General features: G+C 38.1%; 1 protein-coding gene across 2 annotated transcripts; it reads right to left on the reverse strand.

Annotated features, from left to right (window-relative positions):
• Positions 1 to 26,423, reverse strand: LOC128250020 (annulin-like). Of its 2 annotated transcripts, XM_052974623.2 has the most exons (16): positions 26,275 to 26,423; positions 24,192 to 24,370; positions 23,871 to 24,083; positions 21,375 to 21,635; positions 19,652 to 19,770; positions 18,175 to 18,285; positions 15,608 to 15,779; positions 13,723 to 13,867; positions 11,198 to 11,298; positions 8,585 to 8,744; positions 6,918 to 7,030; positions 6,772 to 6,830; positions 6,233 to 6,434; positions 5,982 to 6,154; positions 3,849 to 3,985; positions 1 to 519 (listed from the first exon to the last, which is right to left on the reverse strand). In XM_052974623.2, exons 2-16 carry the CDS (start codon positions 24,367 to 24,369, stop codon positions 381 to 383), a joined length of 2,283 nt encoding a protein of 760 aa, XP_052830583.2. In that variant the 5' UTR covers position 24,370; positions 26,275 to 26,423; the 3' UTR covers positions 1 to 380. The 2 variants fall into 2 exon arrangements, with proteins under 2 accessions (XP_052830583.2, XP_052830585.2); XM_052974625.2 differs by lacking the exon at positions 24,192 to 24,370 and having other exon boundaries at positions 26,275 to 26,421.
• Positions 26,424 to 27,283: the final 860 nt, after the last annotated feature.

Here is a 27,283-nt window from a genome sequence, read left to right on the forward strand (position 1 = left end):
GGGAGATTTGGTTGCTGTTTCTAACAAATTGAATAACGATAATTGGAAAAATATAGAATTTACCAAAGAAATATTCTTGATTATCGAATGGTTTCTAATTTGTTGGAATTTCTTTGGAGATTGAGAAAAATTCTCAAATTTAGATAAAGGTAAAAAAGAATATCTTGCCTTGTAAGTGGTTCCCTTTTATGGGTATAAATTTGGGTTAGATTTACAGACTTTGATGTATCTGAACACCAAAAACAATTCCATCTTTATTGTATTGTTCCATTCTAACAAAATATTTTTAGATTTAACAAACTAGTTTCAAATCAGTTACGTTTCTTTTTTTTGTTTTTTTCCAGTTTTATGACGATTAATATTTCGGTTTAACAAGGGAATCAAACTATATTTATACTTGTACAAGACCAGACATCTTGTAGTTCAATGCTATGAATAGTTGCCGTCAGATGAGCAGTTCCTCGGCAACAAGCACACAAATTCATTCTTAGGGATAAATCGGAAAAATCAGGAACATCGCTGAAATAAAATATAGCCAAAAGTAAATTGCGCTGCCAAATATTTCACTGAAATCTTAAAGGGCAGGAAGGGAACGGTTATGTGTGTGTGTGTGTGTGTGTGTGTGTGTGTGTGTGTGTGTGTATATATATATATATATATATATAGATTGCTTAATAAAGAGAATGAATGGGAGAAAGAGAGCCTGCCGTATGTCGACCCAACAGAGGGACCAGCTATCCGAGTTGACAGTACCAGGGTAGATAAAGCAATTAAGAGTATGAAGACAGGGAAAGCCCCCGGCCCATCAGGAATCACTGCAGAGATGCTCAAAATATCTGGCAGTGTTGGCTACAGCCTAGTCAGCCATATTACGAACCAGGTGATACACAAAGGAGTCATACCCAATGACTGGTGTAGCAGCACCATAGTAAACTGCTACAAAGGTAAAGGTGACGCTTTAGACACTAATAATTACAGAGGCATCAAGCTGTTAGATCAGGTTATGAAAGTTACGGAGAGGGTCATAGCCCAACTAATTAGGGAGCAAATCAATTTAGATGTGATGCAGTTTGGGTTCGTGCCAGGTAAAAGCACCACTGATGCCATATTTCTAGTGAGACAGCTGCAGCAGAAATATCTAGCCAAGGATAAACCTCTGTACCTGGCCTTCGTTGACATGGAGAAAGCCTTTGACAGGGTCCCCCGATCCCTTATCTGGTGGTCAATGAGGAAACTTGGGATAGAAGAATGGTTAGTGAGAGCTGTGCGAGCCATGTACAGAGATGCTGTCAGTAAGGTGAAGGTTGGAAATGAGTACAGTAATGAATTCCGGGTAGAGGTAGGGGTCCACCAAGGTTCCGTCCTCAGCCCCCTCCTATTTATCATAGTCCTCCAGGCGATCACAGAGGAATTCAAGACAGGTTGCCCCTGGGAGCTCCTCTATGCTGATGACCTTGCACTAATTGCGCAGTCACTATCAAAACTAGAGGAGAAGTTTAAGGTGTGGAAGCAAGGACTAGAATCGAAGGGCCTTAGAGTCAACCTAGCTAAAACCAAAATCCTAATAAGTAGGAAGGTAGATAAAACACAAACCCCTTCAGGTAGATGGCCCTGGTCAGTATGCAGTAAAGGAGTAGGTAGTAACTCTATAAGATGTACCCGGTGCAAGCTATGGACACATAAGAGGTGCAGCAATATCAAAGGCAGATTAACTACAAAGTTAGTCTTTGTATGTGGCAGATGTTCAGGTGCAATAAACACTGTGAACAAACAGGAAACAACTTCTATCTCATTCCAGGGAGAAAAACTAGAGGTAGTTGATAGCTTCCGCTATCTGGGTGACCAAGTTAGTAGTGGGGGTGGGTGCGCTGAAAGTGTAACTGCTAGAATAAGAATCGCCTGGGCCAAGTTTAGAGAGCTCTTACCTCTGCTGGTGACAAAGGGACTCTCACTCAGGGTAAAAGGCAGACTGTATGATGCATGTGTACGAACAGCCATGCTACATGGCAGTGAAACATGGGCTGTGACTGCTGAGCACATGCGTAAGCTCGCAAGGAATGAAGCCAGTATGCTCCGCTGGATGTGTAATGTAAATGTGCATACCCATCAGAGTGTAAGTATCTTGAGAGAAAAGCTGAACCTAAGAAGCGTCAGTAGTGGTGTGCAAGAGAGACGATTGCGCTGGTTTGGACATGTGGTGAGAATGAATGAGGATAGCTGCGTGAAAAAGTGCCACTCCCTAACAGTTGAGGGAACCCGTGGAAGAGGTAGGCCCAGAAAGACCTGGGCTGAGGTGGTGAGGCAAGACCTTCGAACATTGGGCCTCACCGAGGCGATGACTACTGACCGAGACCTTTGGAAATGTGCTGTGCGTGAGAAGACCCGGCAAGCCAAGTGAGGTCGTTGCCAGTGCCCCTGGACTCGCTCTTGTGCGGGTGGCACATAAAAGACACCATTTCGAGCGTGGCCGTTTTCGTGCGGGTGACACGTAAAAGCACCCACTACACTCTCTGAGTGGTTGGCGTTAGGAAGGGCATCCAGCTGTAGAAACTCTGCCAAATTACATTGGAGACTGGTGTAGCCATCCGGTTGCACCAGTCCTCAGTCAAATCTTCCAACCCATGCTAGCATTCAAAGCGGACGTTAAACGATGATGATGATGATGATGATGTATGTATGTGAGTTATTGTGAGGATATAGATTCCTCTTTGAAGGGATGTTTACATGCAAGCTTCTCCAGTTTAATCTTATATATTGGTGAGATTTTCAGGAATTCTGCTTTTCATGATGGTATTAGTGTTAATTATTTAATGGGCACTAATATTAAATACATTAGAGAGTTCAGGGGTCTTTTTTAGGTAAGTCAGTTGAAAATGTAATCTCTTTTGGGTCAATTTTTGCCCTGAAGAAATATCTACCTAGTAATTTTCATCATGCAATTTTAATTTATAAAAGATACAGAAATAAAAAAAATTTTTATTCTCAAACGTGTGATAATGCTAATAAATAGCGTGATCAGGATAAATTATCCATACATTGCAGAAAAATACGTTACTGGCCAACCATGAGACTCAAACTCACATCCCTGTGATTACGTGTCAAGTGCTTTACCATTAAGCTAAACTGAGAATTTGTTACTGGGCAATGTAGCTTAATGGTAAAGCACTTGGCGCGTAATCACAGGGATGTGAGTTCGAGTCTCATGGCTGGCTGGCTGGCAATATATTTTCTGCAATGTATGGATAATTTATCCTGATCACGCAATTTATTAGCATTATCATGCATTTGAGAATAAAATAAAATTTATTTCTGTATCTTTCAATACATCTCAACGCCTCTAAAACAAACTGTTTACTTTCATCGTAAGTTGAAGTTTCATTTATAAATTTGTAATTTGAATGAGGGTAAATATGGAAGCAATTGTAGGCCTGTATAAATTGATAGTTCTCTATTAAAACTCTCCATTTTCTTCTTCGTTGGTTCGGCAAAAGAGACTGATAGAATAAGTACTAGGCTAACAAAGAATAAGTCCTGGGGTCGATTTGCTTGACTAAAGGCGGTGCTCCAGCATGGCCACAGTCAAATGACTGAAACAAGTTAAAGAGTTAAAGAGTAATATATATATATAAAATAGTTTTTAGTCTGTATCTTATTTAAATAGGAACTTCAAAGAATATTAAACAGATGGTTTGATAACTACAATAGGCTGAAATATGGCTTAGTAAATAAAGCCCCAAAAAACACAGACATAAAAATGTGTGGTATATGATAAAGGCAGCCTCTGCACTTGTAATGTTAGGCAATGTCTTCAGTGTGTGTGTGTGTTCCAAAACTAAAGCAATACTTACAGCAGAGGTCCTTGGAAAATGCTTGTTAAACCAGCACCGTCAACAACTACTTCACAGTGTGTCAACGGAACTGGAAGCGGGTTTTTCAGAGTCAATTCCAATGGAAGCGTCTCGTTTAATGTTGTCCTCTCAGGACACTGAAATTTAATGAGTGAACGTCAGTCTGGAATGTCATTGTAAATGGCCGAACTGATTGAGAAATAAAGACATCTAACAGTTGTTAACAAGGTCTGAAAAGATATGAAAAGCCTATTAATAGCTGTGGAGGAGAGTGAAGATGGTGATGTTGCTGCAATCAATTATTTCCATTGTCACAAAGAGGGATGAAACTCAGTCTGGTATGGCAACCGATTGAATCTTCTTTTCAAAATGTGTGTTAGATTGTGACAAACAGCTGTAGTTTGTAAGTTAATGCAGTTGTGATGATACAGTTGGTGGTGGTGATGGTGGTAGCATAGGGAAACCTTGTTTCTCAACCCTTTTTATACCAACCTGGCTGAAACCACCTCTGGTTCTGTAGTACAAATGTCTTGTTTTCATAAGTTTTGAATTAAAATCTTCCACCAAACCTTAGTCACAATTTATGTTCCTAACACTAGCTTAACGATAACAAAGTGATTTTACTAAATTCTTTGTTATATTTAAAATAATTGAAAGAAATACACAGCATCCCAAAAGAAATATGGTGACAAAAGGGTTAGATAAAGGAGATGGGGGTCATTATTGGGTCTGATTTAGCAGGCTCAATAAAGCTGTCTAGTAAGAGTGACAGAAGACAGGTTTGAATGAATTCTTATGTTATCGGTGAGGGAAATGGTACTAAAAGATTCATGATTGAGAGAGAGAGAGCGATAATGACGACCTGGCTGACAGTCTCCAGCTGCAACTAAGACCATCTGTCAACAGGTGAAATTCTGAGTTTAGGGTAATTTCAGAAAACTTCTAGAAGCTTCTCTCTATCCTCATACTGAAACTAAAACAGTTCTTTTGATGTCTGCTGATGTCTGCTGATGTCCATCATATTTACTGCTGAATGTAAAGAGTTGCAGTCTGCATCTCCAGGTATGTTTGGTCAACTCTATAGCTTTTCTATGCATGGGGCTAAGGCAGGCTGGAAGTATAAGATTGGTGATGTCATGTGGATGGCCTTGCAAGGAGAGGAGCAAGGGAGGATGACTCACATGGGTCTCTTTTGCTCTGGGGCTGTTGCTCAGGAACGATATGGTGGCTACAGGAGACAAGGGAAGTTGTTAGGCTGGTAGGGCTTCTAAAGATATATCCTGGCTGGAAAAGATCAATGCTACAAGAGGACCCAGGGGGGGGGGAGGTTACACCCCACCACCACCACACCACAAGCTATATTGATCCTGATAGAAATTAAACTTGGTAGCATTGATGATACATGGATATAGGCTTGCTTATAAGATAAAATTCTAGAAAATGATCAGGACCAAGTTAAAATGATCATTCATGGAATTGATCACCATTCCACAAATAGAAAAATGGAGTTAGAAAGGGAACCAAAAGACAGTTTCCAATAATGGTCAGCTTTAATACAATCTGTATTAAATATCCCATGACCATTTCTTTTGAATAGCATCCGTTTGGTTGTATAACCTTTCTCTAGTCACCTCCTTTTCTATCTAATTTCTTCACTCACCTCGTTCACATAACAAAATGTCAACTGAAAACATCAAATGAAGATCAAGTGCCATCATTCGTAATGTCAAGCTTGGTAACCAGGCAATAGAATTAACTGTTGAACTTAAGTTGACCCCTAAAACTAAGAAATGTAAAAAAAAGAAAAGTTGGGAAGTTTACTTCCCAACTACCTGGTTCTGAGTTCAGTTTCACTGCATGGCACCTTGGGCAACAGTCTTCTATGATAGCTTCAGGCCAACCAAAGCCTTGGGTGGATTTGGTGTGTGTGAGAATACCACTTGGCAACTGGTATTGGTTTGTTTACATCCTTGTAACTGTTTGGCAAGAGACCGACCGAATAAGTACCAGGCTCTAAAAATTAAAAAGTATACTGGGACTGATTTGTTTGACTAAAAACTCAAGGTGGTGCCCCAGCATGGCCACAATCTAATGGCTGAAACAATATTAAAGAATTCATATGTAAGCATTTACCTTTATTACTAAATTTGGCCACTGAGGAGTGAAGACCTTTGTCCAGGCAAATTTCGTATTGCAAGTTTTAAGGGAACCATAAACGATTAATTTCATAGCAAAGCGATAAGGTAAACCTCTCTGCAAAACAGGGACATATTTCTCTGGCCGGATGGAAATACTGTTCGGTTGAGCTGCAAAGAAAACAGTTTCAGTGATTGCCATTGGTAGATTCATGGATCCAGTCAAAGAATGAAGGGAAGTTAACTTACATAATCCAGGAGAGATTACCATGTTAGAAACATGTTCTTCAAATAAGATTAAAATTTCGCGTCCGGTGTAGTCAATAGATTGGACTTCTATCACAAAGTTGACTTCGACAATTTCTTGGGTTGGATTGTGTAAATCGAATTTAATAATTTGAGTTTCACCAATTTTACAATTGTAATCCTCTTGAAACACTACTTTTATACACTAAAAGTATAAAGGAAAGACTGGCATTGACTTTGGGAAGATAGAAATCAAAGAAATATGAAAGACCCGTAATTCAAACAAGCAAACTAATCGGGATGGGGGGGGGGGATCAAATAAGGAGGGTAGCTTTCAGGAAGGGGTGTCAAGCAAATGAACTTTTCTCTGGAGGAACAAACAAACCTGTGCCTGAAGGTCAAACAAACAAGCCAATACCCAAGGGTGGGGTAGGGTCAAGCAAACACGTCTCCCCCTCAATGTTAAAGACCAGCTCCGACTGGAGCTAAAGTTATAGAACTAGACAAGTGTTAAAAATTTATTAAATTTTTAAAAATCTCACTGATTGAGAAAAGAGTCCTTGGTTGGCCGAGAGTAATTCTATGAACTTCTCTGAGACACCTAAAATAAATTAATACAGAGTCAGTCTCCAAAGAAGAATCATAATAAAACGAAATAATTGAATGAAATGGTTTGGTCAGAACTTACTTGGAGATTTATATTCTTCTGTAATGTCATGATATAAAAATTCGATAGCATGAGGGTCTTTAGTACACACTGGCTTCCCTAGAGGGGCTGCAGTGCAGATAAATGATCCTACACTAAAGAGAGAGTAAAATAATTTTCAGTTACCTGAAGGACATGTAAAGATTCTCTTCTACTGTAAGCACAAGACACAAAAATTTTGGGGAGGAGGCCAGTCGATTAGATCAACCCCAGTACGATGAAAGGCAAAGTCGACCTCAGCAGAATTTGAACTCAGGACATAAAGACATGAAATACCGCTAAGCATTTCGCCCAGCGTGCTAACGTTTCTGCCAGCTTAACACCTTAGGACATGTAAAAATTAAAATACTGAAGCAAACCAGCTTGCTAAGAGACCATGCTAAGAGGGAAAGGTGGGCACCATTAATTGAAGAGTTAACTTCGTTAACTGTTAACCGAAAAGTTAACTTCAATAACCATTAATCAGTCAATTCTTTAAAACTGTAATGGAAGTTATCAATAAACCATTAACAATTTTTATCAAAGAAAAAAATCAAATCAGTTTTTGCTCTAAAACCCACCTAAAAACACCTTTAAAAAGTGCCAAAACTATAAAATCCATTAACTTCAATTCAATTGAAGTTAACAGAAGTTGACTCGAGTTAATGGAAGTTAATTAGTCCAATAATGATTTCCAAATTTAACTTAAAAGTTAAATTGTTAACGAAATTGTTAATTAACAATTAGTTTGGCAATGGTAAGATATTTAATGAACAGAACAAAAATGTACTTTGCAGTAAGAAGAAAAGTAACAAGTTCAATACTAATGCTAAAATCTATCAAAAATAAAAAGATACAACAATCTCAAAATATTAAAATTGTAAAAATACATTGTGCAGTAATGAAATTATTCAACCTTATATTCTTAGTTTTAAACTGATATTTGTATGCAAGTACAGTAATGATTGACTATATTTCAGTCTTATTGAACCTCTTCAACATAGTATAGACCTTTCCAGTGTTTATTTCAACTGGTGCTATGCTAAAGTGTTACCCGTCATATGGCAGGTAACTTTGGACGTATACTTTTGCCACTATGATTAATTTTATAGAAATTAATTTATAATTATTGTATGTCATTTCCTGACATTACCCATAGTCGTCGTCAACATTTAGCATCTGCTTTCCATGCTGGCATGAGTTGAACGGTTTGGCCGAAGTTGGTAAACAATCCCACCCATGCCAGCATGGAAGGCGGCGAGCTAGCAGAAATATTTAGCACGCCGGGCAAAATGCCTAGCAGTGTTTTGTCTGCTGTTACACTCAGAGTTCAAATTCTGCTGAGGTCAACTTTGCTTTTCATCGTTTCGGGGTCGATGAATCAAGTACCAGTTATGCACTGGGGTCGATGTAATCGACTTAATCCTTTTGACAGTCCTTGTTTGTCCCCTCTATGTTTATCCCCCCACCTCAGGGCAATAAAGAAATAAGATGTTAAATAAAATTTTATGTTAGTAGTTTTTCTCTCCACATCTCTTTACATTGAAAAGCTCGACTGGAGAAAATCACCCAACATTTATATCAGCTACAAACCTGAGTTAATAGAAGTCACATAGAAATATCCACTAATTTTAGTTTGTTCACTACATTATGGTAAAACTTAAACTTACATATCTGCATCCACTTGGAAAAGTGACCAACCTTTTAATGATCGAATGTAATGGGCAGATTCTACATTCAGGTCATGAAAAAAATTGTTCACGTCGTACCCAGTTCCGATATTTGCTTCTTTAATTAAGGAGAGAGGTGTCGGGCCATACACATTCCTTCCTGTGAAAACAAATCATTCCATCCATCAGTGATTCTGGTGTGAAACTATGCAAACAAACTGACATCATTACCTCAATATTGGCAACAACTTTAACATTTGCTATGGCAATATAGCCTAGATTTGTCTACACATAACAATGCACCCACTTTGTTTTTTTTTTTTTGTTGAACTTAGAACTCTTCAATTTTACACAACTCCACCTCACATCAGGCCTCCCCCTTCACTCAATATCAAGCAGTGTTTATCCATCATGCACATAAATATTCACATGTAGTTCAAATGTGAGTTCTAGGTTTTAAAATGTCCTGTGCCCTATTCTGACAGATTATTGTGCCTTAATCCGAATGAGATCACTGCCAGAGCAGTGGTCTCGCTTCCTTGATGGTGGCACGCAAAAAGCACCATTTGAGCGTGATCATTTCCAGCTTCGCCTTACTGGCACTCGTGCCAGTGGCATGTGAACAAAACACTGGACTGACTCCTGTGGAGGTGGCACGTAAAAAAAACACCATTTGAGCATGGCCGTTGCTAGTACCGCCGAACTGGCCTTCGTGCTGGTGGCACGTAAAAGCACCCACTACACTCTCAGAGTGGTTGGCGTTAGGAAGGGTATCCAGCTGTAGAAACTCTGCCAGATCAGATTGGAGTCTGGTGTAGCCATCTGGTCCACCAGTCCCCAGTCAAATCGTCCAACCCATGCCAGCATGGAAATCAGACGTTAAATGATGAAAAAAAATATCAGTAAAAAATAACCTTAAAACTTGTATCACAATACATGCGTGTGTGCGTGCGTGCGTGCGTGCGTGCGTGCGTGCGTGCGTGCGTGCGTATATATCAGGTCATCCCATAAGTTCTGTCCAATTTTACCTTTTTTAAAATTGAATGAAATTTAATATTTTAGAATGTCTAATGGAATTAAAAGTTATTTTTATGCATTTGTGTACATTTAAAGTAATTAAATATTATTTTACAGAATAATACAATTAAAATTTCTTTGATTAAAATCCTTTCTAACATGGAAGTATCCAAGGAGCATTTGAGGCACTTAATGCTTTATGAGTACAAAAAAGGAAACTTTGCAGCCGAAGCGACTCGAAACATACACTCAGTTTATGGGAAAGAATGCTTGAATGAAAGAACTTGCAGAAGATGGTTTGCAAAATTCAGAAATGGAGATTTCTGCCTTGAAGATGAAGACCGAACAGGACGTCCAGTTGAGTTTGATGATAAGCTCCTTGGGGCATTACTTGAAGAAAATTCTGCATAATCAGTTGAAGAATTAGCAATAAAACTTAGTTCAAACTATACAATTGTTCATGGTCATCTTCAACAACTTGAAAAGGTTCCTAAACTTGGAAAATGGGTGCCTCATGAATTGTCCGAAAGCAACCGCAAATCCCAAGTTGACATCTGCTCTTCTCTCCATTCTCGCTAACTCATTTCACCCTTTTTGGATAGACTTGTGACTGGTGATGAAAATTGGATCTTCTATCAAAAAGTTAAATATCGTAAACAGTGACTTGGTAAAATGGAAAAAGCTCAACCACAACTGAGATGGAAACTTCATGGGAAAAAGGTTCTCTATCTGGTGGGATTGCAAAGAAGTAATTCACTTTGAATTGTTACCACCTAATGCAAGTCTACTGTCAGCAATTAGAGCGTTTGAACCAAGCTTTGAAGGAAAAAAGACCCACTTTAGTGAATCAAAAAAGAGTGATGTTTCATCAGGACAATGCGCAGCCCCACACTGCAAAGATCACATCACAGAAGATCGAAGAGCTTGGTTGGGAAAAAATTCCTCATCCACCTTATTCTACCGACCTTGCTCCTTCAGACTACCATTTATTTGGTAGTTTACAGAATCATTTGGGGGACATAACTTTCGCAAGTCAGGAGGAGGTCGAAACCGACATTTCAGAGTTCTTTGCTTTGAAACCAAGAGTTTTATATTGATGGGATTAAAAAGCTTGTAAGTAGATGGAAGGAAGTCATAGATAATCAGGGAAAGTACATTGATGATTAAATTTCAATTAAATATAATTTGATCACTTGTTTTCTTAATTCAAAATTCTGACAGAACTTACGGGATGACCTGATATTTAAACTTCATGTTAATCTACAGTGAAATTTTCTCCAACTCCATCTTTTGACAGTCATGTAACTAAAATAAATGTTGAAAGAATGTTATCCTCATCATCCAACAACCACATCATAACCAGAGACTCTTGTGAATTTCCATTCTGTGATACCTTATTTGGTGACCCATCAACAAAGATTTCAACATTCGTTTTATATTTTACAATCTTAATTTTTTTTTGTTTAAAGTCACCATCGCCATTAAATTATTTTTCCATGTTAAAGTATTTCAGGATAAGAGTCAAAATACATGGAGTCACAAGAAATTCATGTTCAGCTGATTTAGAAATGCAATCTTCAAAATTCCAAAAATTACCAAATTCCAGTTTTTTAGGTGTTGGCTCTACAGCATGCCAACCATGACCAGATGGCAGATCCGGCCTGAGTATCCATGCATCCATCCATACATGAAAATTCCTGAAGCAAAAATAAGATTGGATTACTTCCGAGATTGTCAAATATTAACATTTAAATTCAGTGAAATATAAAAGTGTCTCAAACTGATGAATGCTCAGTAAAAAAAGTCACATGTCAATTGTACTTCTAGACCAGGCCTGGCCAACTCCAATTACATTAAGGGCCACTTTAATCACAGAAAGTTTTGAGGGCTGCTTATATACTGACAGAATTGAAAGCATTTTGTTTTCTCATGCTATTATTACAATAATGAATGAATAATCGTTGATTCAACAGGAAATATCGTAAAAACGGTCATGTCTTTCTTTTTTACTTTTCATTACAATCTTTAATGTTTGATAAAATTTTTTAAATGTTTGTTTAAATAAACCCATTTCAATAGTGTGGGCTGCAAGCCTGTGTGCCACAAGCCTGCGAGCGGCAAGTCTACAGGCCACAAGTTGGCCAGCCCTGGTCTACACCAAAACATTTCTAAAAGAATGGGAAAGTTATTGTAAAAAGCATGAACCATTCCAAGGCTATTACCAAAAATAGACCACATGAGAGAAATTAAATTGTATTACAAGGATGGAATGTTCTGTATCTATCTATCTATCTATATCTATCTATCCATCTATCTATCTATCTATATAGAAGTGAATTCTGACAAATTTTGGCATCATCCTGTGCAAGAATACCTATGTAAAATTGTTTGCAATTTAAAGAATAATGCTTCGAGTAGATAAGACATTTCAAAAGTCAATTTTTATGAGCTTGAAAGAACTACAGCGAGTCTTCTAATGTTCAACCATCTCACTAATTTTCCCAGGATAACTTTGTTGCCATAAAAGGCAAAAGACCAGCAACAATAAATTAACTGAAGCCATAAAAGACATTAATGCCTATGAGAATAAAGTTTGACCAATCAGATGAGCTGGTGTTTAACCCTTTTGTTACCGGATTTATTTTGAGATGCTCTGTGTTTCTTATAACAAAGAATTTAGTAAAATAACTTAAGCTGGTGTTAGGAACATAAATTTTGAGTAAGGTTTAGTGTAAGATTTTAATTCAGAACTTTTGAAAACAAGACTTTTGTACTACAGAGCCTGAGCTGGTTTCAGCTGGGTTGGTATCAAAAGGGTTAAGAATTGTTTCTCTATTATATATTTTAACCCTTTTGTTACCATATTTCTGTTGAGACGCTCTGTGATTCTTTCAATTAATTTTAAATATAACAAAAATGTATTGTAGTAAAGATTGTTTGCCAACATAACATGGCAGTCCTGGTTTAGGATGAATGTTGCTGTAATTTAGCCCCAGGAGACATCGTCTCCAGATGGCTATATGACACAATCTGTATCCTTATATTTTCGAAAATATAAGGACACAGATTGTGTCGTATAGCCAGCTGGAGATGATGTCTCCTGGGGTTAAATTACAGCAACATTCATCCTAAACCATGATTGCCATGTTATGTTGGCAAACAATCTTTACTCCAAAGTACTGTTGCTGAATATCTCTCGTTGTGACATTTAAAAATAGTAATTTTCTAATAATAAAGAATTTAGTAAAATAACTGTCATCATTAAGCTAGCGTTACGATTTGGAAGATTTTAATTCAAAGCTTTTGAAAACAAGACATTTGTATTACAGAGCCAGATGTGATTTCAGCCAGGTTAGTACCAAAAGGGTAAACTCGAAAGTAGGTTTTGTGAGTTTTCCCCGTTTGTACTACATGAATTCTTGAAGTTTTGACTGGTATTTTCAACTCCCAAACAAAATCTCAGGTGCTAAACAGAACTGGCAGCCAGTTTTGTGATAAAGTATTCTCATTTTTCTACTTATTCTGTCTTTAATAAGCATAAATGATTTCTATCATCATTATCATCATTTAACATCCATCTTCCATGCTGGCATGGGTTGGACTGTTTGACTGGTTTGGAAAGCCAATGGATGCACCAGGCTCCAATCTGATCTGGCAATGTTTCTACAGCTGGATGCCCTTCCTAACACCAACCACTCCAAGAGTGTTGTGGGTGCTTTTACGTGCCACCGGCACAAGAGCCAGTCGGGGGTTGGGTGGGGATTGACATCAATCACGTTTGGGTAGTGCTTTTATGTGCCACCAGCACAGGAGCCAGTCAGGGCACACTGCCATCGGCCACCTTCGGATGGTGCTTTTTACATGCACGGGAGCCAGTCAGACCCCTTATAAATAACTAAAATATTTTAATGCAATGGAGACCATCACATTCACCATCTCTTGTCTGTTGGTTTGTACAAATAATTGTTGGACATATATAAAGTGAAATAGTCCGAGTAATAAAAAATAAGGAGATTTATAGGTGTCATTCTTACCTAAACACAGCCTACCAAATATTGTGTTCTACCAACAAAGAAATAATGACTAAGATACTGAAAAAAAATTTTAAAAGCAGTACTTACCAGATAGACTGACGGGTGAGATGAGGCAGTCGTTTTAGTGAGTCGGGTTTTGTTAAATAATGGTGACCGAGTCTATAAGTGTTCATATCATGATTCGATTGAAAAGAGGTGACCACACGAGCAGGAATTCCAAGAGCACGGCAAACTAAGCAAAAATGTCAAATAGTTTGAGTTAATGTGTGTGTGTGTGTGTGTGTGTGTGTGTGTGTGTGTGTGTGTGTGTGAATGTCTGGTAGTATTTCAAAGATTAGTAACAACAAAATAACCAGAATTACAAAAACTTAATAAAAATAAGTTCTGCTTTCAACACTTTGAAAGACCATGGCCCTTTGTATTTTAACATCCTGACTCCTGAGCCTCATTTTACATCTTATCCCAGGGTCCCAATATGATATCTTAATTTTGACATGAGTGGCATAATATTTTTACGCTATACCATATTTAAGGCAAGGATCACATAGGTAGTGTTAGATACCTACGTCCCACTGGAGGGTCGTGTAGTACCTAGTTTATATCACATCCTAGATAACACACAACCCATCCGTGATCAATATTAAATTTGGGGTATTTTTTATTGGAAGATCTTGAAATCTTTTCAAAAAGAATTATTTTGCTTTCCATGTCAAGTTAAATATTTTTCATTCCCTTCTGTTCCTATTGGAAAATCTACCAATTTTTTCCAGAACTATTTTTGCTTCAATGGCAAATAAAATTCACTCTTATTTTACCTCATTACAGGGTGAAATCAGAAGAAAAACGCGAAAAAAATAATATCAAAAATCTGTAAAGAATTGTTCTCTTAGTGTAGCAAAAGCACAAATCAAAGTAATCGGAGCATTCCAGCTCTCAGAAAACTAATGGGAAAGAAATTAAAAAATGACCTGTTGGTGGGTCAGGCAGGACTCACTAACATATCAACACGACCCACCAGCAGGACGTGTGGGAGCCAACATGTTAAGTTCTAATTTCAATTGTTTGAAGACCATGGCCTTTTCTATTCTAAAAATATCCATTTCTTGATATTATCCAGTCACGTAATTCTTGATTTATCCTTTTCTTTCATATTTATTCTGTCTCCCATTATTTCTCTCAGCCATATTTTTGCTTTTTTTTCAAATCTAATATTTGAGCATTTTAAACATTTCCCTGCTTCCACAAAGGTGTTATTGGCTTTGTCACTAATGTTACAAGATGTGTTGTTTGTGATTTGCCAATTGAGTTAAAGGAAAAGGTTTCTTTGCTGCAGGAAGAAGTCACTGAACAACACCCATGAATATTTAACAGAATTTATCACACTTAAAGATAAACTGTGTTGGCCTGTTGCAGTTAACAGTAGCAATAATTACAGACTGTGAGAGCAATACGACTGAGATTACAGAAAGCTATTGGGATAGCAACATGCCCAACATATATGAAAACATCTGGGCTATCTTCATGACAACGGATGTTCTTGGCCGTCTTCCTGGTCATGGCAAGAATAGAGAACTGTCATTCAGCTGCCTTGACATTCTGCAAAGAGTGTAGGCACCAAAAGCAGTTCTTTTACAGGGTACAAGGAAAAAATTCTAGAAGATTGAATTATGTAACAGCTTCACGCTGGTTGGTTGCTTAATGGACCGATCACGTGAAGCCATTGTGGTTTGGTCGTGGTGTCTGACTGGTTATGTTTTGAATCACCACTACATTATATCCAATGAATACCGCAATCCCATCCTTTTATCTAGTACCCCAGGTTCTTCATCTAACACTGTCTTACTGGCACAATTCTATAACCCAGTTGTTTCAATCAAGAAATCAAACTTTAATTCTTTAACATTAAAAGTTAATTATTTCACGCAGAAGATATTAAAACGAACTGAAATTTGTTTAAGTACGAAATACTTACACGTTGTCAATAAAGCAGCGTTCGTCCAACAACTGCCATATTGTACTTTTCCTAATCCCTTCTTATATTCATGTAGAATTTCAACACTTGAACTCCAAGCAGTGGGACGTTTGCTTCCCTGGTTGCTTTGGTACCAATGCAGAGACATTACAGCGTTCGAATCGTATGCAACCTAAATTGATATAACAATGAAGCAGTCGGGAAATATTGCATAAAATGTTTTGTGCGTGTGTGTATAATATAACAGCATTATGTTATATGGCGTGAGAAATTGAACGAGAAATAATTTACAGTGATCTCACTAAATCCGTAAGTGTAGCAGAGCTAATGGTATTATCTAAAAAGTGGACGGAAAACGTCTGTTTGGTACCAGTCAATCACATGTCGCAAAAGAATTCTGAAAATCCTTTGCCTATTGCAGCCCAACATTTTAAATTCATTTTAGGAAAATTTCCAAATCTACATAATCTCAGCTGATTTTCTTTTTTTTTTTTTTCAAAAAGCACCAGGAAACATTTGTGTCAACGTCTCCCTCTTATTTTTGGTATAGTCTGCCTCTAAACTAGTGCTCTGTGAATGAGCAAGCGCTGCATACAAACTATACACACGTACAAAATAGTAATCATTCCTGCGTCCATTTTCCTGGATGCTATGCTTTAATGGGTTAAACAACGGCGAGGGACCTACCACACAGCAACAAGAGATGTTTCCATAGTTTCCGTCAACCAAACCTTAAAAAGGTTTTGGACGATTACTGGCTTTCTTAGAGTTCACTTCTGTAAGGTACTAAGTAAGGAGACTGAACACCAAAACCTTTAGAATTGCGAAGCGATCTCAATCAAAACGAGTTCGATTGATGACCACCCAGCCTTTCTTCAGTATATCTTAACCAATATGGCCTTCAGTTAAGATAGTAGTGTTATTTCTAACATGCTGAAGGACGACATAAAGGATCCCATATTAACTGGTTCTAAAGTGATTCTATTAACTGAAGAGTTTAGAAGGCAGGGTCTTCATATGAAAGAGAAAATGATGGGGGACCCTTTGGTGTTAACATTACCATTCTGTAGTGATGCCAAATGGAAGAATCGCTAAGAGAACCAAGGAAAATGTGGTGCATTATTTAGTTTGTTCCGAGTTCAATTTCCAATTGAAATTAGTTTTGTTCCGAGCTCAAAATACCAGCTATATGCTGGAGTTGATATTACCCTTATGGTTGTGTTAGAACAAAGATACTAAGTAAATATTGATTTCCAAGTTCAAATCTCATGAAAGTTGACTTCCTTTAATCCTCATAGGGTGGATAAAGTTACGTACCCGTAATATATCTCCCACTCTGCCCCTACCTCACCCATAATACCGAGTTTACCCAAAATACGAACACAATAGGCTACAAACTCTGTGCTGAATACAACAACATCGCCTTTATCGACCACTGATTGCTCAAGGTTGATCCAACATTCAAACTAAGATTCAATCCACTTTTAATCAAACTAAAATTAAATGGCAGCTAATTGACAGAGGTCTTTGATTGTTTCCAGGTACTAATTAAAGTTGTATTCACCCCTATACGAGTTAATCTATGCACAGTGTTCCTTCAAATATACTAATAGTCATAAAAATTAGGATCTGTTAAAATAGATTCGGTTTTAATTTATGCTTCCTTTATAATCTACCCTATAGGACCAGCGCTAGTTTAATCCAACCCCGATGCACCCTACTTTTAAGTTTAGCCGCCTGTAGCCGTAAGAATTTATTCCAACTCGTTTTACAATTTTCAAAATGTTCTATAGTTAGGACAAGATTTTATTCAGAAAGTTTCACTTAATCCACGAAGTTGTAGCAGGCATATTGACAGAGCCCCAAACACCAACTCACTGCCTAGGGATCGAACCTGAATCACTGTGTTCAGACGTAAAAATAGAGCTAAACAATAAAAAGGATGCCGTCAAGGATTGATATCAGTAAGCAATTAATCCATTCGAGTCTAATAAAAAGCAAGCTCAAGATATTTGGCAGTTTGACCAACACAAGAGATCTTTAACTCAGACTCCTAGAGGTGTAGTTTTTTTGTTTTTTTTTTACAAATTGAAATCTCATTAACGATTTCGTCTTTGGTGCCTTTTCTTTGACATATCTTGCCTATATATGTATATAGAAGGTGCATCGTTGATTGTGACACAACGAAGCTCAATGGCTCCAAGAATCGATGAATACAACAACTGCACTCCTCTAAATGATGGTGACTATTATTGACGCCCATCCCACACGACCTACTTTCTATCACAACATTTTTTTCTTTTTGTTAACAATTAATATTTAATTTGTAACTTCAAACTTTTGTTGTCGAAATATTTTACTGTTACTGTCTTGAGAATCTTATAGATCGTCCAATCTATGTTGAGACAATCTCATAGATCGTCCAATCTATGTTGAGACAATCTCATAGATCGTCCAATCTATGTTGAGACAATCTCATAGATCGTCCAATCTATGTTGAGACAATCTCATAGATCGTCCAATCTATGTTTACGCATTAACAAAAAAAGACTAAGAAAAGCACTTACCATTCGATTTAAGCCTTCTACGACTGTCACAGGATTGGAGAACAACGGACTTACGAGTGAGAAAGCTTTACGAAGCAGGTACAGCGTCAAATCCAAAACACCTTCATCAAACTGGAAAATAATAAATTTTGGATTACATAGAAACTTATTCCGTAGAAACTTTAAACCAATCCTTCCCCAGAAATCTTCCAAAACACTTTGGAACTTTTTCCTTGTTATTCTTACAAACGAACCAGACAAGTTCAAAGTGACTATCTTGTATATGTATGTGTATATATGCTTTGAGCAGTCTCAGACTGAGCTACTTTGTAGCTTCTGCAGATTAACACACACACACACACACACACACACACACACACGTGAACCCGGGGCTTTGTGATTGTGAAGCAAACTTAACTATTCTGCCATACTGCATATGGCCTTATGGTAAAGGTGGTAGGCTCCTGTTCATGATATTGAGAGTTCTATTCCTGGACAGAGTGGTGCGTTGTGTCTGGATAAGGTACTTCATTTTATTCGTCAATAAATGTACCAACCGATTGCTTCCGGTGCAGTCGTCTCTCCCTCGATGTTCCACTTGGTTAAGAATGGGAGGGTCGATAGGGAGTTCATGTCTACTGACAGCAGATTAAACAATCTGGAAAGGCCTACAAAAGCCATAGGTAGAGTTCTTCACGACAAACAAGAAATTCAAAATTGTTAAATTCTATAAACTAAAACTGACGAAAACTAGATTCCTACTTGAAGCTAAGTCGGCATAATTAATAATTAACAGAACGTAGTATTTCTATTTGGTTTGCAAGATTCTTGATGTGAATTCGTTTCAAAATAAATTCTATTGAACTTTGGGAGGGGCATTATGCCGGTAATAATAAACACACGCACTGGTTCGGACCTTTGTTATTGTTCAGTATTGTGTTGTTTTTTTTTTGTCAATTATTTCATCGCATTGTTACAATCTCTTCAGTGACACATCTCTCCCATTTCTTTTTCTATTTCTTTTGAACTTACATTCCAGCATTGTGATTTGTCCAAGAAGAGTATGTGTGTGTGTATGTACTTATTAGTGTGTGCATTATATGTGTTTTTTTTTAAAATACGGACTTATGTCATTTTTATATACATAATATTGCGGTTTTGGTTTTCTGTTTTCTTCAGAAACGCACGCATTCATCCATACAACATCTCCCTCAAAGACAGTTAAACAGCTTTCGTTGATAAATGTTGAATAAATTGATAACTATCTATGCGTGAGCATGAGCATGCATATGCGTGTTCATGTGTGTATGGGAGGGCGTCTGTTTGTGTTTGCGTGTCCGTGTAGCAAAGGGGAGAGCATGCGTGTCCTAACAGAACATGGTCTAATGGTTTAATTAACGAGATACGTTCCTTATAGATGTATGTGGGCACCTATATAGGTGTACACACACACACACACTACTGACAAGTTGCACCTGGAAACATCGCCAAGCCTTACCTGTCCTGTGTACCAGTGTTTATAGTTGAGTTGTTCTTTGGTGCCAACGAATATTGTTAAAGACTCATTTAAAACGTAGTCCTCCAGTAGATCGGCACTATCCAAATACACTTGATCAGCTGCAGAAAGAGATTTTCGAAGAAAAGCAATCTATTACAATTCATTTACCTTAAAATTCCATTTACGAAAATATAACGCGATACGCATTTTGCTCTAGAATCCTAACGGACACTCCGTCGCTTGCGACGACGAGTCTTCCAGTTGATCTGATCAACGAAACAGCCTTGTGCAAGTAACTGAGCACTCCACAGACGCGTTCCCTCAACGCAGTTCCCAGGGAGATTCAGTGTGACACAGAATGGGACAAAGCTGGTGCCTTTGAATTACAGGTACAACTCATTTTTGCCAGCTGAATGAATTAAGTTTTTTGCTCTAAGACGACGCACATTCAGGAATTGAACTCACGATCTTACGACCCGCAAACCGATATGCTAACCACTAAGCCACGCCGTGCTTTCTAGAGTCCTAAACTGTTAAAGCTCACGATTCCGTTATATTGAAGTTGGATAAACAATTCCAAGGAAATTCAATTGCCTTACTTAAAAATTGCCCTTAAAAAAACCCCAAAGAAACTTCAAATGCTGAAGAACTTCTGCCTTAAATAATTTATCTTGTGTACACTCCTAATTTTGCGTTAAGAAAAATAGTATTATAAAGGGAGTTACGTGGAACAATTTGGTTTATCATAAGGACAGTAAGAGCTATTTGGTGAGGATAGAGGTCTAGATAAAAGGGCAGGTTCCGCGGCCTGCGTAAACCTTCCAACACTGGTGAGGGATGTGAGTAACATTCCTCTTCAATAGTTTTAATTTAACGGTTGTAAGAAAAACAGGGACGTAGATGTAAATTCCAGGAGGATCAACATTCTGGGGAGGAAGAAGAAGGTTGGGGAAAGACAATAAGTAACGAGAGGAGGATAAACGAGTTCTCAAAACCTTGATCAATGTTAGGAAATCGATTATTAATCTTGACGACCTCTAATCAGCCAGAAAAGTCAACCAGTTCGAATAACAAATCAACATCAGAAACAAACTGAGCCGTATCTGAGTCATGTGACCACTGACCAAAAATGCTCAGTAAGTTTTGATAGGGATTTAATCTGGCAGTATTCAGAATAATTTTGAACATAATTTTTGACATTCTTACAATATCCAGACCACCATGGCTCGAGTCAGTCTGGTTGCACTCAAAACGAATGAGATTGCAAGAAAGTCTTTTGAAAAACGTATCAAATATACAGGTTCTAAGTTTTGACACAAGGCTAACAATTTCCGGTTGGGGACAAGTTGAATGCGTCGGCCATATTGTTCAACCGCTACTTATTTTATAGATCCCAATAGGATGAAAAGCTAAGTCGACCTCTGTGGAACATGAAGATTGGTGAAATGCCGCTAAGCGTTTTCCCCCGGATTGTTAATGGTTCTGCTTTCAACATAAATATATTAACATCGGAATAACGGGAAAAAAGGGCATGTTAAATATATTAACATCGAGAAACAATATAGAAACCAGGAAATGATTAAAATATTACATATGGCCCTTTCTAGGATAGAAAACTGAAAAAAATGGATGATAATCAAATATGTTAGAAATATGGGCATAGAGATTGTCCTGAACAGAACAAAGCCGTAATACGAGTTGTTCATTCGAAATATTGGGTTACCTTCACACCAAGGGTTAAAGAGAACGTAAAATGGAGAGTTGTGGTCGTAAAGATAATAATTCACACTTTCGTCACTTGGAGCTGAAGTCTTCACAAAAATATCCCACTCTCCAATAATACAGTCAGCTGGTGGATGAAGGCTGAGAATCAATCCACATTCGCCATTTTCCTCCGTCTTGCACCACCACAGTTTGTCTTCGTACGGTCCTTTATTCAATTCAACATGGACATGAGTGTCCAAACCAGGAGCAGGACTATCCCCTACAAAACAATGGTTTGTTGAACAGTTTATACAAAAAAAAAAAGCTTCGAACGTTTAAAACAGTCATAAATGGAATTATAGAACTCGTCTGTAAAGAGCCATTAAACCTTCCTTACCGGAATAAGATTGAAAAGTGTTGTGTTGTAATACTTTTATAGTTATTCCAAAGAATCGATCACCAAAGATATTAATCAACGATGGTCTTGAGCAGGGGTCACCAAGCTTTTTTCATGGCGGGCCAGATAACTGAGATAATGATGTGTGTGGGCCGCTTAACCATTTTGTTCAATAGAATACAATGAACACACAAAAAATATAGACAACCAACATATTTATTTACCAAAAAGTTATCAAAGAAGGTGACATTAGCAATAAGATAGTTATATCACACTCAGTATGCACACATCTGAATCTCACAAACTAAGCAGCAGAAAAGGTTGGTGAGATTTGTGAAACAGGTGTTTAGCTTTTAAGATATCATCAATATTTGCTTTGGAATTGCTGCATCCAACCAAGAGAATTGCTTCCAAATGTTCAGTCAACTTCGTTCGATGTGCTGACTTCACATTCTTCATTTTTGAAAAATGTTTGCTCACAGACCATAAGTTCTTCCAAACATTGATGCCAAACCAGAGGCAAATGAACTCGCATTGAAGGTAGTGTGGTGGCGGGCCGGATGAACTGACTTCGTGGACCGTAGTTTGGAGACACCCTGGTCTTGAGGAAAAGTAAAAACATTAACCTATTCTTATTGTTTAGAGGAAGGATAGGGTTATGTGCTTTAAGGACCTCCGTCACTGGCTGGAGATCTGTGACCAACTTTGAATTATTGCATCAAAAAGTACTGTCAGCGAAGGACGAAGTAATATCAGCATTAAAACCGGTGGACAAAGACTCGGTTATTGGAATGATCCTGCCAATGGTTTTTCTAGTTTTCAGATTCTCACACAAGGCTTCGATCGATCAGATTCGAGTGTAGAAGACACACGAAGTAAAACCAGTGCCGCCTGAAGGAAGGGCCACTCTGAACAATTGCCTGGAGGTCTCACAAGTTTGGTGGGATCTCAGCTTTGATCTATGTACAGTTTGACGTCAAGTAAACACTTTAGAGACTGAGAACATCGATTTCCCTATGAGACAACCCCGGGTGCAGCAGCGTGGGACGGAACCCGAAAGCAAAATTTTCAGCTGCACAGCTTTGCCGGCAGACATTGGGGGGGGGGGCGAAGTTTGGGAAGGTTCAAGTTCCATTTGTTCTTTTTTTTATAATTAAATTTTGAAAACAGGAGAAACGGGAAGCTGATATAGCAATACCTTTTCCAATTTACTGAGGTTTAATAAAGACAAGGGGAATGGTGCCAACCAAAATATTTCGTTTGCAGACTTCGTGCACAGTTGAGGACTGTTTTTCACAGGGGGGAAAAATACATTGAGGGACAAGAAATGTAAGGTAGGGGTGGGGTGAGAGTACATATGACCACCAGTCACGTTTGTAATCTGGAATTTAAAAAACTAACTTTACATCTTGGTTACCGAAATGTCAGTATCCATATAAAAGTAGGAAGGAACCTCTAAGGTCTGGAGTAGCGAAACCTTCGCCTGCAGAGAAATCTTTAAAAAAAATCTCAAAGGAAAAACCGGTTCCGAGCTCTCCACACCAAAAACAAAAAGTTGTTAACACTAGGAATTAGTAAAATTAAAGATTCAACAATTTCCTTCAGCACAGATGCAACCCACCACCCTCGCCCCCAGATTCCTTCGAGCTGGCAACGGAACCCTGATACTAAAGCGTTTCCCCGCCCCTGCTCTACGCGCTTGCATGACTTGCTAGAAAGAGCAGTCAAAATTCCAAATCATTTCCTACTGTCTTAAACATTGTATTGAATCTAAGGCCTTTTCTACTCTAGACACAAGGCCCGAAATTTTGGGGGAGTGGGGGCAGTCGATTAGATCAATCCAGTACGCAACTGGTACTTAATTTATCGACCCCGAAAGGATGAAAGGCAAAGTCGACTTCAGCGGAATTTGAACTCAGAACGTAAAGACAGACGAAAGACCGCTAAGCATTTCGCCCGGCGTGCTAACGTTTCTGCCAGCTCACCGCTCTATATGGAATCTAATGTGGGATAATCATGGCTAGGATGTTTTTCATTAAAAACCAGAGACCACCACGTGTTAAACAGCAACAAGAGACAAAAAAAATACAAAAAATTTTTTAAAAGAAATTGTCTTACCTGCTAAGAGAACGAAGGACACTTCATGTACATCTGGATCATACATATCACTAAAAGTGATTTTTATCTTAAACGGAAGACCACGACGAATTATTAAAGCTTGTTGTTGAGTAGAATAAAATTTAAATGTGTGATGTAGGAATGCATTAGAGGTTATCATGTAGTCAAAGCGGATGACACGGAACACGTTGCACAGGAATTCAGGATCGGCAGCTAGAAAGAAAAAGGAGAATGTGGGCATTGAAATTACGACGATTTCATTTAAACATTCACAATTAGAATTAAAGAATTTTGAATAAGAGATTAACCATAGAATCCTACATGGAATTAATGGTCTTGGTACTTCCATAGTCAAAGTGGTCGGGTTGACCTCTTCCGCTTCTGCTCCTCGTAAAGTGAATTTACTTCGCCGTTTCCACTTTCTGCCATACAGGCGACAGTTGACACAATTAAAACTAGCAAATGGACTGGTTAGGGAGAAAATATTGAACACAGACATCCTGAAAATACAAGAAATTCTTTGACAAAAGAGAAACAACTGTAAAGAAAAAAACAAGTGAGGGTAAAACGTTTTCTAATGCAAACACAAAGCCCGAAATTTTTTTTTTGGGGGGGGGGGGTCAGTCGATTAGATCGACTCCAGTACGCAACTGGTACTTAATTTATAGACCTCCGAAAGGATGAAAGGCAAAGTCGACCTCGACAAAAAGGTTAAAATATTGTTGCAACGCTTCTTAAACAATGGTGATGAAAAACTTTCTTACGAACTAGGCACCGAAAGTCAACTAGAGAAGGTATTAAACGAATATTTTCAGAATAAAAGAACAAATAACGTGATTATTTTCAGAATAAAAGAAGGTATAAGGTGGCTATTTTAAGAATAAATGACATTTCTAATTCAAATGAATATTACAATATTTTAGTTTCTCTATCTCTGTCCCTCAATGCTAAACCAAAACTAGTCAAGTGATACCGATTTCTTTATTAGGCATAAAGCCCTAAACATAGATGGGGACACCACAAAAACAGACAAAGCCGCAGTGGGGGACAAAAAACATAAAACGAATGTAAATGAAATGAAAGTTATATAAAAATGAAAATGGACGCATGGGCCCCATTTCCATGCAGTACCATTTGAACCGTTGTATGTATTATTTACAATTGTTCTCCCCACCCTTTAATTTCATACTTTTTTTTTTGTCTTTAGTAGAACTTCATTAGTGGTTCGATATCTCTTAAATCCACCACTGGTGGAAACTCTTTAAATTCCACCTCCACTCCTGGCGGGTCAACGTTATCTCCACACATCTCTTTCAATTTTCCATAGTTTTCCTCTTCCTTCAATATTGCCTTCATATCCTCTGCGTAGACATATCAAGGCACCTTTACTCTTACTATTGAATGTAACTTGATAATTTTTTTCTCTGTATCAATATTTTTGGGGTACGTTACATAACACCATACTCCTTCTCCTCCTCGTATCTTCTTTCTTTTCTCTTGGACTTTTGGTTCTCTTTTTTTCTTCTTCCATAAATAGTCTCTCTTGTCCTGTACTACCTGGTCCACACTCTCCTCCTGTTCTGTTTGTGGCTTTCTTTGGGTGCACCATACCTTCATGTGGCCCCTTTCTCCACACGTGAAACACACTGGCGGCCTCCACAGTAACTCTCAGTCTCACATCTTCTGGCAGCACAATCTCCTTCACCATACTATTCAAATCCTCTGTTGTTGCCTGAATCGTTAATTCGATCCCACATCCCCAGTAATCTACCTTCTCGGTCCATGTAGCCTTCAGTATCTTCCCGTCTTTCATATTATATATTATGACTGTCATCAGCCATTCTTCTTTCAGTTCGGGTGGCACCTTACCCACTCGCACCTTGGCCACACGTTTGCCGCAGTACAAAGGCAAGAGAGCCCATTCGTCTGTCCGTGTTGCCTCTGTGGAGTGCTTTATTGCTTCCTCCTTCGTTGTGAAGCGCACCTCCACAGTGGCGTATCTCCTCCCTCTCGTAACGTGTGTTGTAAATCTTTTCAATTCCTTTATACATTCCTCTATGGCTTCTATCAGTGCAATTTCTATTTTTCTTGTGGCTACCTTCATGGTTTTAAATGTTACCGTTCTTTTTAACGCGTTGGCCGATAAATCTTCAGGTGGCATTAGCTTCAGAATATTACCTTCCTTAGTGATTAGTTTTTCACTCTCCTTCATCTTTCTAGGCTCCACTTTTATCTCGCGGACCTCAAACTCTCGCGTGTCTACTCCTTTGCCCGTTGCGGCCGCATAACTTGGGCCTGCCTCCGGCTCCTTCTCCATTTTCTCACAATGGGAACCAAAACAACAATTAACAACTTTGGCAACAATTCAATCAACAATTCAATAAACAGTTCAACATAAACTCACGTATTAACTTCACAGAGACCCAAAACTAGTCAAGTGACACCTTCTGCAAATCAATGTCAAACGGGAATCATCGTCATTTAATTACCTGGCAGAGACAATCCAACAAAAAGAAGAAAAAAACTGCTTCACAAACGGTTATATATATATGCGTGTGTTGAACCTATGTGTTGTTACATAATGTTGGTCAGTCTATGAATGGAAATGAACGAAACCAAAAAGGAGTAAGAACAGGCCATTAATTCATAAACATATAAATCTAGAGACCTTGGATCAGATTCTACTCGAGACGTCACCAAATCAAAATTGGTTTGTTTGTTTTTTTTAATAAATCTCTCAAATTTCTTCTATTTCAGTTCGAAAATTCCGGCAGAAAAGAGAAAACTCTAAATGGATAAATACTGGCTTAGAAACTTTAAGTCAGTCGTAAGTTCATATCTCCAACAGGAATTTTGTACTTCAGGAGACGATTGATTGGTAAAGATACACCTGGAGATGTTACACTATCTTCCTTCTACGGTGGTTCGTGTGGTTGTGGTGAAGGTTAGGGTGGCAATTTGACAGCTATCTTTAGCATGCCGGGCAACCGCAAGAGGATCCTTGTTAGTTGTATATGGCAGCTAAAAGAGTTCAATTGTGTTTCCAAACAAACTTTCGTTTATATTTTAAAGCCAGAAAAAAGAAATCGAAGATAAAGAGAACGGAATGTTCTAATTTGGTATTTTGATTATGCATTACTTATTGAATAAGATATAAGTTAGAAGTTATACAACCATCTAAGGGATAGACGTATCCGTGGGCACTCCTGGTGTCTTACCTCACTATGTATAGTTCTGGTTATAAGGTGTACAGTAGTAGGTAATTTAAAGGTAAAAACCGTGGTTTAATATATAGAGAAGATAAGAAATAATTAACAATGAGAAGTGGATCATTGGTGTTTAAAAGTCATTGTTTAATTGGATTTGGAACCATTTACAGTTTATTTTCTTATCTCCTTTTCAGACACAAATTA

This window comes from Octopus bimaculoides, chromosome 1 (assembly GCF_046866305.1).
Source record: "Octopus bimaculoides isolate indiv1 chromosome 1, ASM4686630v1, whole genome shotgun sequence".
Classification (NCBI taxonomy): Eukaryota; Metazoa; Mollusca; class Cephalopoda; order Octopoda; family Octopodidae; genus Octopus; species Octopus bimaculoides.

What these genes read in the sequence shown, in the direction of transcription:
- LOC128250020 (XM_052974623.2), bottom strand. Translation starts at nt 24,369, where the DNA reads ATGTCTGTGTTCAATATTTTCTCCCTAACCAGTCCATTTGCTAGTTTT. An exon ending in GTCCTTCGTTCTCTTAGCAG is followed by an intron (nt 21,636 to 23,870) that starts GTAAGACAATTT and finishes ATTGTTTTGTAG; the next exon opens with GGGATAGTCCTGCTCCTGGT. An exon ending in AACACTGGTACACAGGACAG is followed by an intron (nt 18,286 to 19,651) that starts GTAAGGCTTGGC and finishes ATTATTTTCCAG; the next exon opens with TTTGATGAAGGTGTTTTGGA.